This window comes from Phaseolus vulgaris, chromosome 2 (genome assembly GCF_000499845.2).
Source record: "Phaseolus vulgaris cultivar G19833 chromosome 2, P. vulgaris v2.0, whole genome shotgun sequence".
Lineage (NCBI taxonomy): Eukaryota > Viridiplantae > Streptophyta > Magnoliopsida > Fabales > Fabaceae > Phaseolus > Phaseolus vulgaris.
Window position 1 is genome coordinate 45,654,074 of NC_023758.2, and position 15,440 is coordinate 45,669,513.

At 31.3% G+C, this 15,440-nt stretch overlaps 3 protein-coding genes across 4 annotated transcripts; all 3 read right to left on the bottom strand.

Annotated features, from left to right (window-relative positions):
- Window positions 1-640: 640 nt before the first annotated feature.
- Window positions 641-7,414, bottom strand: LOC137812616 (uncharacterized). The gene is made up of 14 exons (XM_068614734.1): window positions 6,976-7,414; window positions 6,187-6,822; window positions 5,969-6,099; window positions 5,772-5,889; window positions 5,595-5,693; window positions 5,183-5,482; window positions 4,956-5,063; window positions 4,778-4,849; window positions 4,484-4,570; window positions 3,597-3,668; window positions 3,357-3,446; window positions 2,220-2,327; window positions 1,192-1,260; window positions 641-1,007 (listed from the first exon to the last, which is right to left on the bottom strand). Exons 1-14 carry the CDS (start codon window positions 7,207-7,209, stop codon window positions 933-935), a joined length of 2,199 nt encoding a protein of 732 aa, XP_068470835.1. The 5' UTR covers window positions 7,210-7,414; the 3' UTR covers window positions 641-932.
- Window positions 7,415-8,907: 1,493 nt separating this feature from the next.
- LOC137812617 (LIM domain-containing protein WLIM2b-like) lies at window positions 8,908-10,639 on the bottom strand. The gene is made up of 5 exons (XM_068614735.1): window positions 10,368-10,639; window positions 10,152-10,251; window positions 10,021-10,043; window positions 9,803-9,892; window positions 8,908-9,696 (listed from the first exon to the last, which is right to left on the bottom strand). Exons 1-5 carry the CDS (start codon window positions 10,500-10,502, stop codon window positions 9,304-9,306), a joined length of 741 nt encoding a protein of 246 aa, XP_068470836.1. The 5' UTR covers window positions 10,503-10,639; the 3' UTR covers window positions 8,908-9,303.
- Window positions 10,640-10,935: 296 nt separating this feature from the next.
- On the bottom strand, window positions 10,936-14,692 carry LOC137812619 (remorin-like). Of its 2 annotated transcripts, XM_068614736.1 has the most exons (6): window positions 14,508-14,692; window positions 13,030-13,086; window positions 11,782-11,826; window positions 11,619-11,706; window positions 11,379-11,460; window positions 10,936-11,298 (listed from the first exon to the last, which is right to left on the bottom strand). In XM_068614736.1, the coding sequence occupies exons 1-6, from the start codon at window positions 14,599-14,601 to the stop codon at window positions 11,098-11,100; spliced, it is 567 nt and encodes a 188-aa protein (XP_068470837.1). In that variant the 5' UTR covers window positions 14,602-14,692; the 3' UTR covers window positions 10,936-11,097. The 2 variants fall into 2 exon arrangements, with proteins under 2 accessions (XP_068470837.1, XP_068470838.1); XM_068614737.1 differs by lacking the exon at window positions 13,030-13,086 and having other exon boundaries at window positions 14,508-14,682.
- Window positions 14,693-15,440: the final 748 nt, after the last annotated feature.

A 15,440-nucleotide genomic window follows, 5' to 3' on the forward strand; every position in this document is an offset into this window, starting at 1 on the left:
TGTAGGGGTGCAGGAAACAAAATGTAGGACTGCTATCTTTTGTACCTTACAACAAATAACCCAGAAATTCATTGCGAACTGTTTCTTCCTGCACCTCCATACCTTCTTCTCTCACTTCCATAAATTTTTGAATTTCCAAAAATGCACTTTTATAATATTCCAAATTACATAATCCAGAAGTCATTTTTCAAATTTGTAATTAGCTTTCGGATTACATAATTCGAAAGTCTTTTTTAAGATGTATGATCACTTTCCGGATTACATAATCCAAAAGTCTTATTTAGCTTCCGAATTATGTAATCTGGAAGTCTTTTTTCAAATGAATTTCTGGATTACATAATCCAGAAACTATTCTATGGAGGTAACACAAGAAGGATACAAATGTATTTTCATATTATATGGAAGTGGTAGAAGAAGATATGGAGGTGCAGGAAGAAACAGTCTGCGAACTGAACTCAAGCCCACAAAATGAGCATTTCTTTGTTGAGCCTAGCTAGTACAACTTTAGCCTTAGCTTTAACACATGTAAATTACTTAAAGATATTTACTATATGCAATGGTTTTCCACGAATAGTATCAATCTGTCTAATAAACTAATTTAACTGACCACCATTATCAACAATTTCTCAAGTGGTCGCGGTGCACAAAAAAACAATCATGAAATGATATCACTGACCCAAGAGAAAGAATCTGGTTTCTTCTACATTTATACTAACTCCTCCCTCTCACCCCCAACACCTCCCCACCAAAAAGGTAGAAATATGCCCTTATTACTACTTTTTTACAACAAATAAATTTGCTATCCTTTCACCAATCCTCATGTATAGAATAAATTGAAATGTTCCTTAAATTGCAGCCTACACACCCCTGAAGAATGTACAATCATAAAAATGCAAGTAACAAAAAAGGCTTGCTGTCAAATTAACCCATAATTATTCCACTCTGTTTGCACATGTCATAATAGCTGATTTCATCCTTTCTTTATCCAAAGAAGTTTGAACTATCACCTGCGCAAAATTATTCATTGATCAGTGTTAGATTATACTAAGAATGAGAATGTCTAGGTGAGTGCCATAAGTAATTCATCTACATTTAGAACAATATAGAAAAAAGAAATAAAAAGATATCAGAAGAAATATACACAACAAAAACCTGTTTAACTAGAAATTAAAACAAAATAGATACCATTACCTCTTGTATTTTATTTCCAGATCGAGCGAGTAACTTGTATTGATCCTCAAAGATAGATGCCATGTAAACCTGGTACAATATTGGTTTCCATACAGATAAAGAGCTCGAGTTAGCTAAGAATTATTAAACCGTGTCGGGAACAAACTATTAACAAAAAATAAAGCTGGTAAAATGATAAACAAGAGGTTTAGGAGAACTCAGCATCTGTCTGTATACAAGAATACCTACCAGCTGCTAAAAAATAAGAACAAGCAATCGCATAACTAAGAAAAATGAAAAAGGAAACCAAATGGAATTTTTTTGACAGAACGACCTTCTAGCTGAATACTAGAAGGCATGATATCTTTTATTGTTGAAGCTCAATCAACAATTGAGGAAATGGAGATGTCAGGACATCCTCATCTAACAAAATTAAAGATGGTTCCTAAATTTAGTCTCCAAAGTTTGGAATGTCAATCATGTCAAGTAGGAAAACATATCAAGTCTTCTTTTCCTAAACATTCTGAATCTGGATGTGACTATTTTTTTTTTATCATCCATTGTGACATTTGGGGGCCAACCCGTGCTTCATCTTTTGGTTTTAGATATTTTAGATACAATTTGTATTCTCCAGCTTGAGGGGAGTGTTAAATTAAATAGTCTTAAAAAGAATTTATTGTAAAGGTGATGTGCTTTGTGCTACACCTAGTTCTTAGATATATCTTTTCAGATTCTCTTTACTTCCCTCTCATACATTGTATCTTATGTATCTAAAGTTGTTATAAATATGAGATCCCAAGAGAGGGAAATACACTCTCTAAATTTCTAATTCGTGCGTATAATTCTCAAGTGAACCTAATAAGATAGCCAAAAGAAAATTCTTTCAGTTGATTAATAATTTGAACCTTTATTGGCCTTCCACAAAAAATATGCAAAATCCATAAAGTAAATTGTAATTGGCGAATTCTGACAGATCAAATACTGAGCTAATACTCATTAAAGAAAATAATAAAGAACATTTTGCAAAGGTCGAGTATATGTATCCATACCTGAAAAGTTGGAGCTAAACCAGGGCTTCTGAAAAAACGGCCTTTTGAAACAGACTTGACTCCATCAATCTTTTGCAATTCTTCAACAAGGGATTCCACTTCAGGCCACTGTTAAAAAATGAGCATAATTAGATGATTAGTCATATCAAACCAATAATCCAACTGGACAATAAAATAAACATAACATACTTATGAAAGTTTCATTGTATGGCAAGCATTATACTTTCTCTCATGTGACTGAAATGAAATTATTATGCATATAAAACATAATTGCAATTACTCAATCTAGATTTTGAAACCTTGGACATTCTGAAATCAAGAACAAAACTATAGTCTGCTTGATTGATTGAATTTTTTCATAACAGAAAAGGAATAGTAGGGAAGTTAGCCAGCAGATATAATCTCTAAGAATGTGCTTGTGTAAAGTCTTGCAAAAATATTCCCAGGAATGTTAATATGGGAATGAATATTCTCATGTAAAAGTTATTTGTAGGAATAACACGTGTTTTTTCCTCTTCCTATTCCACTTTCACCTTGTTATACCTCTTTCTAATATTTTTACTTTTTAATTAATTTTTTAAAAAATATTCCATGAAATGACAAATATTTACTAAATATCTTTTATATGGGAATAATATTTCAGAAATAGTAATCTCATAAATACCATTCCCAATAATATAATTAAAACCGTGAAACAAAACCCCTCTTCATAAGCATTTTTCTGGTGCTCATACCAACTTGAAATCCCCAGGTTTGGGCCTAGACTCTACCCACATAATCCCACATGTTTATTATTACCATCAGCAGAAAAGACCATACTCAATCAGGGTGCCTGTTAATCAGTAACCTCTAATGTACAAGAGGTCAGCCAACATCTGCTCCATCCTTCCAGATAAAAAATATGCACATGATGACCAGAGCACAAACAAGTAAAATTTAAAAACCAACAAGGAGGTTTAATATACTATAATATCAACACCTGTAAACAGAAACATTTGAAGGCTGTTATGGGCTGCTAAACTATTGAGAAATAAATTCCAACAGCACAGCAATTATTCAATCAATATAACAGGCATACTATTTGTAGAATTTTTGTTGGTAATTAAAGTGACTTCTACTTTCTCATATGAAGATTACCTCTACATCTGTTTGAGCTGCTTCCAATCTCCCATCTAAGGGGTCATGATCTCCAATTATAGCCTCTAAGGAATTCATTAATGGATCAGGCTGTCACAAGAAGACAATGATTTGCTAAATCATAAAAGTGTATAAACACTGTTTGATATAAGTGGACTTTGTCAAAATAATCTCCACAATTCTCCCCTAATCCATGGGAAATCTTGAAAAGTAAATAACAAAATAGATAAAGAAAATTACCATGACCTCCTTTAATGATAAAAATAAGCGCTCAGTAGCAAAGTTTAATTGGTGAACTTTTGCCTCCAGAACCTGGAACAAAATGTAAGATTAAAATAAATACAAAGTAAAACTACGAAGAGTTCAAATATCAAGGGTACTTTCATCAACTTCATCTATTAGATATAAAACCACTCATGCAGTTTGTTTGCTAGCAACTTTGGAAAGTTCAGCTCTTAACTAAACGAAGTTAGAAGGAAGGGAGATGGTATTGAGGGGGAGTGTTGAAAAAGTTAACACCATCTATATTTAGTTTTTTTCTAGCTACGTTATTTCTAATAACATTGCATGTTTACATTGTAAGTATAAATACTTTTTATTTACAACTTGTCATTATTGTAAAAAATGTTCTCTTCCAAGTAGTGTGTGTGTATGTACATATATATTATAATCACAAGTTTATCTTCATCAATATATTCAACATCACTACCACCCTCATTCTCCTTGGCATTACTTGTCAGGTGTAAACCCAACATGGATCAAGTTGGGTTGAGTTTGGACAAACCAATTACTCAATTCAATAAAAAATCTCGGGTTGGGTTAGGTTGGATTTCTGCCTTTTTTTATTTTTAGACCCAATCTACCATCAATCGTGTTGGATTAGATTTGGTCAATTGGTGTGTTGGGTTGAGTAGTATTTGTGTTGCATTGTTAGACTCAATCCAACTCAACACACCACTGATCGTATACCACCTGCTAATTAACAGTGTGAAAATAGACTGCAATGTCAAGAACATGGAAGAAAAAAGGTAAACATGTTGGTAGAGGCTCAAATCATTGTTATTCAGTTGTTGAAAATCATTCACTACTTCATTAATTTGTCACATTGTCAAGTAGGAAAATAATACCTGACCAATCCTAAAATACGATGCAGGGTTCACAGTGGCATCCCATGATAATTCAGACTGATGAATTAATGCAGAAACTCCTTCAACCTACATTAATAATTAATAATCACATCAATATTTATAATTTTTTACCACCACTCTGAACTTTGGGCAAAGGGTATCCAGGTGCTTACTGCTTAGCTCGATAAATAGGCCAAACAAGGCAATTCCACTGGAATAAGTATATAAAGCTAAATATGCTAATAAAACTGAACTCCATAATACTGACATCATGACATTAAATGTTGTATATACCTCAACAAAAATTCCAAAGTAAGCTATTTTCTGCACGCGGCATTTCACTATATCCCCAACCTGAAGTCTAGCCTGTCATGAGAAACATAAAACAAATCAGAAGAACACTCCATTTCATTGAATCAACAATACATGCTCCATGCTAATTCAAGAAATTTATTCTTACTAAAGCATTTACCATGAGATTTCTCTTCTTCTCAGCCAATTGTACATTCTCTTTCCGTCTTAGAGAGAATATGAGCTTTCTTAATTTTCTGTCTGCCACTAACACATTTGCTTTAAGTTTCTGCAAAACACAAACTACTAATATCTTAAAATTAAGATCGACAATATCCAACTTCCATCTCTTAAAGTAAAATTTGAGAAATATATTTGGGCAGTGCATTTATGTTTTAAACACCAAACCTGTCCAATAAACGATGATAAGAACCTATTTTTCTCTTGGTAATAAATTCTTAGAAGATCTTCCAATTTCATATCTGGTGAAATTTTATCTTCAACTTTACCATCAATCTCCGGAGATGGAGGAGAATCAGGAGAAAAAATCTTAATATCAGTATCAAAACTTGTAAAAGTGCCTGAGTTTTGCTTGAACATTGATGGATCCAAGCCCTTCTGTTTTAACCAGGTCTCAAAAGCAAAGAACTTCCATTTGGAATTAAGATTACGGTATGGCAGAAATCCTACCAAGGAACCAAAAGAAACCTGTAAAATGGTTTAGTTGAGTTCAGAAGAAATTAAAGAAACAATCTAAGACTAAGAAACTGTTTTTCTATTTACAAACTAAAGTCCAGCATACTGCTTTCTAAGTACTTACAATGAAACCTTTGGTATTGCAGCTTACTAGTTCCACATCTTCTCTGTCTCCGGTCTCAATCAAACCTTCTGCCCTGGTCCAATCAGCATCTTCACTTTCCTACAAAATTAAAGAGCACCAGGTTAACACAGAGATAGGAAAATAAGTAAAAAACTCATATAATCCATATAATCTGACCTGGAAATCTGACACATCAGCAGCATTCCCTAAATTATCATTGCTTGTTTGACCTCCAAGATTAAGGGAAGTGCCCTCTTCAACAAATTTCGAGGTTCGTTTTACATATTGATCTAATCTATAAAATATGCATTCAAGTAATTAACCAAAACTGGAATCACAACCATAAACTTAACCATTAAACTATTTTGATATACCTTTTTGGCTTTGCCTGTAGTGCAGCATCCACAGGCAACTCCAGTCCAGAATCAGCTGACTTTATATCTAATGATTCACTTAAATCATTTGGCGCCTGATGTAACTCCAGCTGCTCATGTTGCTCCGGTTCCTAATCAGTCAAGCAAGAAATTAGTTGAAAACCAGGCTTACATCACAAAAAATTTACATTGAAAGTAGCAGCAAAGGTTACACCTACAGCATTTGGTACCATGGCATTCACTTCTTCAAACTCCTCTTCTTCTTTTTCAACGCTTGGTTTGTGTGGCCTCTCCAACAATGTAAAGCCACTAATTTCATCACCCCGCTCTTCATTCCACATCTTTAACTCACCATCATTGTTCCCTTGGTCCACATTAGATGAAGTCTCTTCAACCATATCAGTACTCTTGGCAACCGGTGGTTCAGGCTTCTTCAATAGTGTCATGTTGCTAAACTTCTCCTTCACTTGCTCATCCCCCATTTTCAGTGACAGATTGGGCTTCATTCTCAACCTTGACGTCAACGTTCCCACATCGCCATCATCTTTAAACACGGTCGGCTTCCTCAGAATAACATTGGGAACACTACTCTTCCTATCACTCCCTTCCACATTTTCAGTCCGGACAGGTTTCTTGATTTCCAACGCTGGTTTGACATCGTCCGATTTGAAACTGAATCCCTTAACAGGAACAGGACGCACCAAACCAAGGTCATCCAGTTTCCTTGATGACTTCCCTCCATTAGAGCCCTCAAATGGAACTTCCTCCACTTCCACAACTTTACCACCATTCTTGTGAAAGGCTTTCTCAATATCAAGATAAGAAGCATCAGGGTTAACCTTTCTTCCCATTATCTAAACCAACAAGCATAACAATGGTGCATGGAACCAATTAGCAAGATTAAACTATAAACATACAAACAAAGTTATTAGTATTATATGAAACATTGTTACTCACAACAATAACAAAACAAATAAAAAAAAAAAGAATTTTAAGAGAAGGAATACCTTGGCAAGGGTGAGCTTGGGGTCTTCTCCGATTAACCGACCAAACTTGAGTTCCATGAGGTCGTAACTGTCGAGTTTAGGGGATTCTTTTTCTTCTTCATTTCGTGATTGTGAGGCGAAAACCTTGAGTCTCTGCTTCAGAGAAATGGTTCTCGTTCTTGTTCTTGTTTGTGATGAAGACCAATGAATGTTGGTGAAGAAGGGCTTACTACCTGTGAGAGGAAGAGACCCCATTTTGATGTTGGTCTGATTTTCAGTTTACAGCGGTTGCTGTTACTATTGTTATCATCAAGATTGAGAAGAGAAGGGTATCGTTGCTTCTTCTCTTCTCACAGTTAGAGAAAGTGGAAACTGGGTTCGGATAAACGGCTAGAGAGTTGCAAAGAACGGGGAACACAGAGTTATCTCCACGAACACAGAATAAATAAAATACTCTGATATTTTAAAAATAAATAAAATTAAACTAATAAAGAATAAAATGTATGAGATAGGTGATTAACAATATCTACTATATAAATCAAACAAAATGCACCAAATTGATATAATAGACCATTTAAAGAAGCAAAGTGAAACCTTTTACCCACCAATTTTTTTTTAATTAATAAATGAGACAAAAGAGAATATTTAAAATGTCTAATTGAGTGAATGGAGATTGGAGTAAATAAAACTTTATGGATTGTGTATTTTAATATATAGTAGAGAATGAAATTGAGTTCTTTTCTAAATCATATGTGTTTACATCATTCATTGCAAGTTATTTTACTTTAATATCGTAAACCTATATTCTTGTGAAATAAATATTTATATAAGTAAAATTAGTATATAAATTAATAATTAATATATAAATTGTATTATATTTTATAGTATAAGACTAGATAATTTCAAATTGCAACTTATTTTACATCAAAAAAAAAAATATATATATATATATATATAATGTTTGTTTATACTATCTTTGGAGTGGAAGTTTTGTTTCTTGCAAAGAGTGGATAGGAGGGAATCGAAAATGATCAAAATCAAGAGAAATAAAATGTTGAAAGAAAAAGTTGATGGTAAAATATAATTTATTTCTTTATTTTTTAATTAATAAATTTGTAAAATTACTATATTAATTATTCTTATATGATCTATAAAATGAATTACAAATTATCATGCACTCTCAACACATTTAATAATCTAAATTTTGTTTTTCATAAAAAAAATGAAAAAAAAATATCATTACTATTAATATTTTATAAATTTATTTTGATTATTATTAGTATTTTTTTTTTATTACTACTATTTTTTTATAATTTATTAGTATAATTATTATTTATTTATTTTTTACTTTTTTAAATTTTATTTCTTATTGTTATTATTTTACTATATTATTATTATTATTTATGATTTTCTAATTATTATTATTATTATTTTAAAATTTTCTTTTGATTATTATTATTATTACTAACTTTTTATTATAAATGTTATTAATTTATTATTATTATGACATACATTAATTTATTTATATCATCACATTTATTGTTATTATTATATTATATTTTATTGTATTATATAATTACTATAATGTAACATAATTCATTATGTTTATTCAAATAAACTGTGTGGATTTCACTGAAGCAGGAATAAATGTGTAACTTTCTCTTTTTCATGTGGTTTTTATTTTATATATATTTTAGGGTGAGCTAAAATATCCTTCTCTTAAAAATCACTTATTTTCTTTAAGTGAGAGCATTAATCCCCAAAACAAACAGAGCATTGAAGTAGAGCACTTCACAGATTTAGATTTAGATGCAAGATTATTTCGGGTGGATTTTTTGACAGAAAGATTATTTTCAGTTACCTGTTACTTATTGAGACAAGAAGTAGTATGTTAGTTGTTATGGTTAATTAGGTAAAAGTGTAAAAGGTGAGTGAGTGTAAGAGAGATTGGTATGGTAATTGATCATCCATTGAGATGATAAAAAATTTCATTGCTCTAATCTGATCTCTGTTTCTTAACACAAAGAATGAAAGAGGAAATGACTGAGGCACCATTATATACTTACGGCTTGAGAAAGGCATCTACATGCCCCACAAGGCTAAACGATTTACCATCTACACTCACTGCTTGCAAATATGTGATTATACTATTGTAATAGCCCTTGTGTGGGAATCTTCCCAAATCACAACCCCATCAATCAATGAGGAACTTCCATGAACAAAATGGCCCAAATATTGGGGTTTGGGGGCTGTGTTATAGCTACAAAGATTGTGTTATAGCCAGAAAGATCATAATCATGCAAAGACACACTTAGTAGTGAAGCCCCTCTACCAGAATTCATATATTATCTACTGCTCTTTCTCAGTGTTAGGTTCCTCATCACCTTCTTCACCTTCCTTTGTCTCTTTCTCTGTCTCTGTCTCTGTCTCTGTCACTGCCTCTGCTTCTACCTCTGCTGCCTCTGTCTCTGTCTCAGGCTCTGCCTCTGACTCTGAGCGATCAGCTTCACTCTTCGGATTCTCCGCAGCCGCAGCCTCTTGTTCTTGTAGCATTTCAGTTCTCTTCAATGAAGCTTGCTTGGACAGATAACTGTAGCTGCCCTTCTCCTTGAACAACTGAGAGAAGTGTGGCTTGCAGTATAGATAGCCATCAAGGGCAGCATAGGTAGAAGGAGTCAGGAAACACCCTCCATGTGCGCACCTAAAGCATGATTTGTGGTAAAACTCACCTTCCACTGTCAACTGTCACAATTCAATTCACAAAATCACCAAACAAATTAAGGGTCAGAACTCATAACTCAGAACCATATATAATCCTCACAAAGCACAAGTCATTTGTCTTTCCAACCTTTTCCAGTGGATAGACAGTTTTCTTGCATTTTGAGCATTTCTCTTGAGTCCCAGAGAAGAAGGCAGAAAGTTTGCTTGGTGCCCTAGTCTGTGGTTCATAAAAAAATGGCGAAAACCATGTAAAATGACACTATTTGAAGACACAATAAACTGACCAACTTCAAGAAAAAAAAAATTATGCAGAAAGGATATTTTGCTTCATAGAATAATAAATACCAGCTCGTTTGGTGGCTTTCCCGCTGATTGAAAATAATGAAACAAGATTATGATTAGCCCCAGAATTAGCAAGAAAGAAAAAAACTTTAATGAAAAATCTGTGTAAAAGTGTTAAAAAAAAGGTTTTTTACAGGACTGGGCCTTCTTGGGGTAGCTGCCAGTTTCCTTCAAAAGCTGCTCAAAATGCACCTTGCAGTATAAAACTCCATCGCCGGAGGAGTAGTTGCTCATCTGCAACGAAAAACACCACAATGTATTAAAATAACAAAGCTTGACATTTCAGACACCATGCTTCATTTATGAATATTTCTGAAACAATGAAATGCAGAAAGAAAAAGTGAATGTACCGCGAGAAGGCCATTGCAATGACTGCATCTGAAGCAGTTTTTGTGATAAGAGACTCCATCGGCAGATATACCTTCGACGAAGTGAACAGTTTTATCACAAGCCTTGCATTTCTGTTGGGTACCGCTGAATGCCATTTATTTGTTTTTTTAGTTTTTGTTTTTGTCGAACTAGCTAGTCACAACCAATTATCTGCGACACAATTGGGTGGAAATAAGCTAGCTAGTACGATAGATGAAAGTGATGAAAGCTGAGGATGAACACCAAAGGAACACAACACCTTTTATAGCTTAAAATTACCCTAACAAACATCCAATTTGTGGATACCAAACATTCTTTGCCTTTGGATTACGTTTGTTTTCTAATTTTAGAACTCCAACCATGTGGACATCATCAAACTTCTATAACTGTAAACTCTATATATATGCAGCCACTGCAATTTAAACGCACCCTTTTTTTAATATATAGTCAAATTTTATGTTGTTAAATAGTAGCAATATTAAGGAGATTATCCGTGTATTTCTGATTTGATATAGTATTTTAAAATTAAAACTATATTTGGAGTGAATATTTACAAAATTTAAAAACGATTTTTTATTTCGTGCTTACCATTACCAGTTAACACGATTCTTTGTCTGTGTAACATGCAAAGTTCTGGTCTTATTACAAAGGAGGAAGAAACAGCGAATTTGAAAGTCATAACAAGAAAAAGAGAATTTGGATGAAAATGCTTTAGCTGCCGAACCATGGAAGAAATTTTCTGGGCGAATATCCACGGGTTCGAAACTTTGCAGCTTTTTCCTCTATTTCCAGAAACTCTTCTCCCTTGTACGCTTCTATCATTGCCCTTTTCTCCTCTGCTGTTCGGTGAATTTCAGCAACTTTGTTTTGCATTTTTTCAACACACTTCGCCTTGTTTCTGTCCAATTTTTCCTGTCCAATGCAAAGGTTTCAACACAACATTAAACTCATTCATCGTACAACACACAAAAAAACCAGACACGTGATGCTACCTCAATTCTTTTCAGATGTGCCTCCGCTGATGCTTTCTTACTGTTCTCCCACAGTACAACAGCATTGTGCCTTTTATATGCCCTGTTTCACATTTTCACATTCATCAACCTTAGTTTCTGCAGTATATGCAGTAGACTCTCTTCATCCAACACTTAATACTGATTTTTTTTTATGTCAAATGTTTAAATATATGTAATATGGTAAAGTTTTAAGACAAACATATAATGTTTTTTGCTTACCTGTTTTCTGCTTTTGTTTTTTCACTTTCTTCCCATGCTTTGACTAAAGCTAGTTTTTTCTCTGATTCAACCCTTGCAAGCACAGCATCTGAGGAAAAACTTAGGTTACTCGTCTGAAATGTTTATATGTTCTTCACTGAATACAAAAAATTTAGAAATGAACCTCTGTCAATTGAATCCCTTGTATCCGACCTAGTAATAGTGGGAACTGCAAACACAATTATTTGATGGGTTCAGTAAATAAAGTACAATTGATCCAAACGTGTGGAAAATCATGTATGTATTATTTATGTAATTTCACATCTAGGTAATAAAAATTAAAAAATAGATTATTTGAAATTCTAAAGTAATTCTAAAATCTCTACAGAACACATCTGTCTTTGAAAAGTCTAGGTTTTGGTTTTTCTAAATTCAACAACTCAAATTAAAGATTAAGCAATTGTATTCACCAATAAAAAAAATATATTTATTATTATTTTACATATACATGTATAACATATCATAAGGATTAAAATTTTCATCAATAATTAATTGCTAATATGGGGGGAGGTTAACCTTAACCAACTATCATCCAAATCTTATTAAGTGAAAAAAAAAACAGTTTTTACACCATTTTTCTCTCTTACATATTCTTTACAAATTCTTTTAATAATAAAATATTATATTTAACTAATAAAAAATATATAAATAATATTTTAAAATAAAATAATAATATTTATGTAAAAAAATATGATAGCTTATGGTCCATATCTTAAATATATTTTAGTATTGGTATTTCATACTTTAAACATTATAAATTAAAATACTTAAAAGAATAATAATTACTTAGATGAACAATAATTACTGAATTGAGTTTTTTTACATAATATTTAGACTGAAAGAAAATAGAAACAAGAAAGAGAGATAGAGATTTGATAGAGAGAAAAAACTTCTTATTTATTTAGCTGATAAAATTTAAAGAAATAAAAGGAGAAAACCACACTAATATTTAATTTTAGAATTTTAAAAGGAAAAATTTTCTTTAACACCACACACAGTAAATACATATACTATAATAACATAATAATATTTTTAATTAAAAAATAAAATAAATATAATTAAAATATTAATTTATTGGATTATTGAATGTTTTATACCTTTGTGAGTACCCAATTCTAAATCCTCACATTACATTTCTCTATTGATCTTCTTATTTTCTTTATGTAATAACTGTTAAATATATTTTCTATTTCAATACTTTTTTTTAATTCAGACTATATGTCAAAACCACAAGTTAAATTTTAAAATATAAAATACAATTGCTATTTTATTTATTTATAAAGTAGTAAAAGGATTCATTCGTGTTTAATTTCCTTCTTCTCTCTTTCCCTAGTTTTAATCAAATTCGATCTTAAAACCTAAAATAACTCACCTTTCTCTTTGACCCTCACTAAGAAACTACGAAATTGATTCCATATGGCGAACAAACCTAGAAAGTAGAAACATAAACAAAAAAATGAAAGTTTCGTGAGGAAAAAAAACAAGCCTCTGTTTAGTTTAGTAACATGAGTGATGAATTATAGTTCATATTATAGTAATAAATAAAAAAAGCAAAGGAAAAGACTGAATGATATTGTTTGAGTAAATAAATAAATAAAACTATCTTGAATTTTAAATATTAAAATGACCAATTCTTCATTGTATTAAAGAAGTTCTTATTATTGAGTGATCAATGAGTTTTAGAAAATAATCTCAAAATAAAATATATATTGTAAATTTCTTTATGTAGATTTTTTATAATATAATTATCTTAATTATTTTCATATAAAAACTGCTAGCCTCCTCATTTATGTTAAGAAAATTTATTGTTTTTAACAAAATTAATTACCATATGGAAAAAATATTATTTCTTTAAATATTTTATTCTTTATTAATCATAAATATAGAATTATAGTATCAATATAAAAAAAAAACACCAAGCGCTATATTATTAATTCAAAACGATTAAATAAAAAACAAAATATCCCCTCTAGAATATAACATTTAAATAGTTAATAATTCTTGTAAACCTTTTAAACCTATACAAACATGTGAGAATTTGAACATATTAATTCTTAACATATTCATTATTATATATCTACCACTCTAACATGATTTTCATTTTTGGTGAATTTTTTTATTCTCAAAACAAATGTAGAAATCTTTTAACAATATGCAAGGGTCAATATAACTAAAAATGCATCATATCAAAAGAGAGTAATAATTCAAAATATAATCAAACCAATAATATCGAGGAATATCCGAATGTGAATTTCAATAAAAGAAATATCACTTTAAAAGTAGTTAAGTTAAGCTTATATAATGCAATTTACATAAGGTTCAACGTGAATGTTCTAACATACGCATTCTTAAATTGCGATACACAAAATGTTCATTTTAAAAAAATATATATGTTTCTGCACAATCATAAAAATTTTATTTACTACAATAAAATAGAGGAAATTAGAATTTGTGAAACATATAGAAAAAAGCTAGTTCTTAGGGAATACTTATAGATTACCCATACTCAAAATCTCCATCCTATTTTAGATTGATTGTAGAAACATTGTAAAAAGAAATTAATTGTGATATGAGAATTTAAAAAAAGAATTATTTGAAAAGAAAGAATAAAAGAACAAGTTAAGTAGAATACTAAAAATGAAAACAAAACAAAAGAAGTTGTTTTGGATGAGTTTGAAATCATACATACACATACAAGGAATTTTTAATAATCTGTACAATTTTTATTTTTTAACTACATTAATAAAAAATTTAAAAATTATTAAAATAAGTAAATTGTAAACACAATTTCAATTAAAATTTGATCATACTAGTGACAAAAATATAGTGTAGTAGATTTGAGTGGCATACCTAGATGAAGTGGAGAAATGGCACGTTCTTTAACACTATTTGAGGTGTCTTCGTTCTCCACTTCCTTTCCTTGTTGCTTCCCAGTTTCTTCCATACCTCACACTTACTATAACACCAGAGGTTATGGCATGAACTACATATACCCTATGAAACTATAATATATAGCAACACTCTTTCTTATGGTGCATGCAAGAGACATGGAGAAGTTTCAAAGTAGGGTCCACTCACATATTTTTACTACTTATATATTCTGCATCGTTGCTATTTTGGTGAGAACCTGAATGAAATGCTTTCGTGGAAGATTTTCCAAGCATTATTATAATGAACTGCATAGCATATGAGATGAATGAAGGGAAGAAAGTTATGGTGAAAATAATCATTAATAAACTTAACTGTTATTGCAAGGTATTTCTTCCCACAATCCTAGAATCAAATAAGGGATTAATAACCTTTGTAATATATTATATTATATGGTGTAAAGGTTATAATCTGTATTTTATTTTTTGGATGAATGATGATGGTGTTAACCTTGGCTCTTGAGGAAGAGCCAGGTGAATAGGATTGATGTAGGCACCAATTACATACTTCTTTATTCTTTCTGCTTTCAGCATTCTCTTCACATTTCTTTATGTCTGTTATCCTCTGTTTCCCTGCTGCTTTATATTATTGCATATTTTAGACACTGACACAGAAAACCTTACTCAGTATTAACACAGCCTCTGTTTCCCAGTTGCCTGATTTCTTAATTTGTGTTTGCCTCATGGATTTTATGCCCTGGATTGGATTTAAACATCATTCCAAATATGCAAATTTTGCTCTGGGAGTTATGTACTTGTAAAATAATGGTGTTTCTTTTGCTTCCATGTAACACATCTCCAAGACATATTTTCTTTCTTATTCACCTGCTATAGGAATTGTGTTTTGGATAAATAA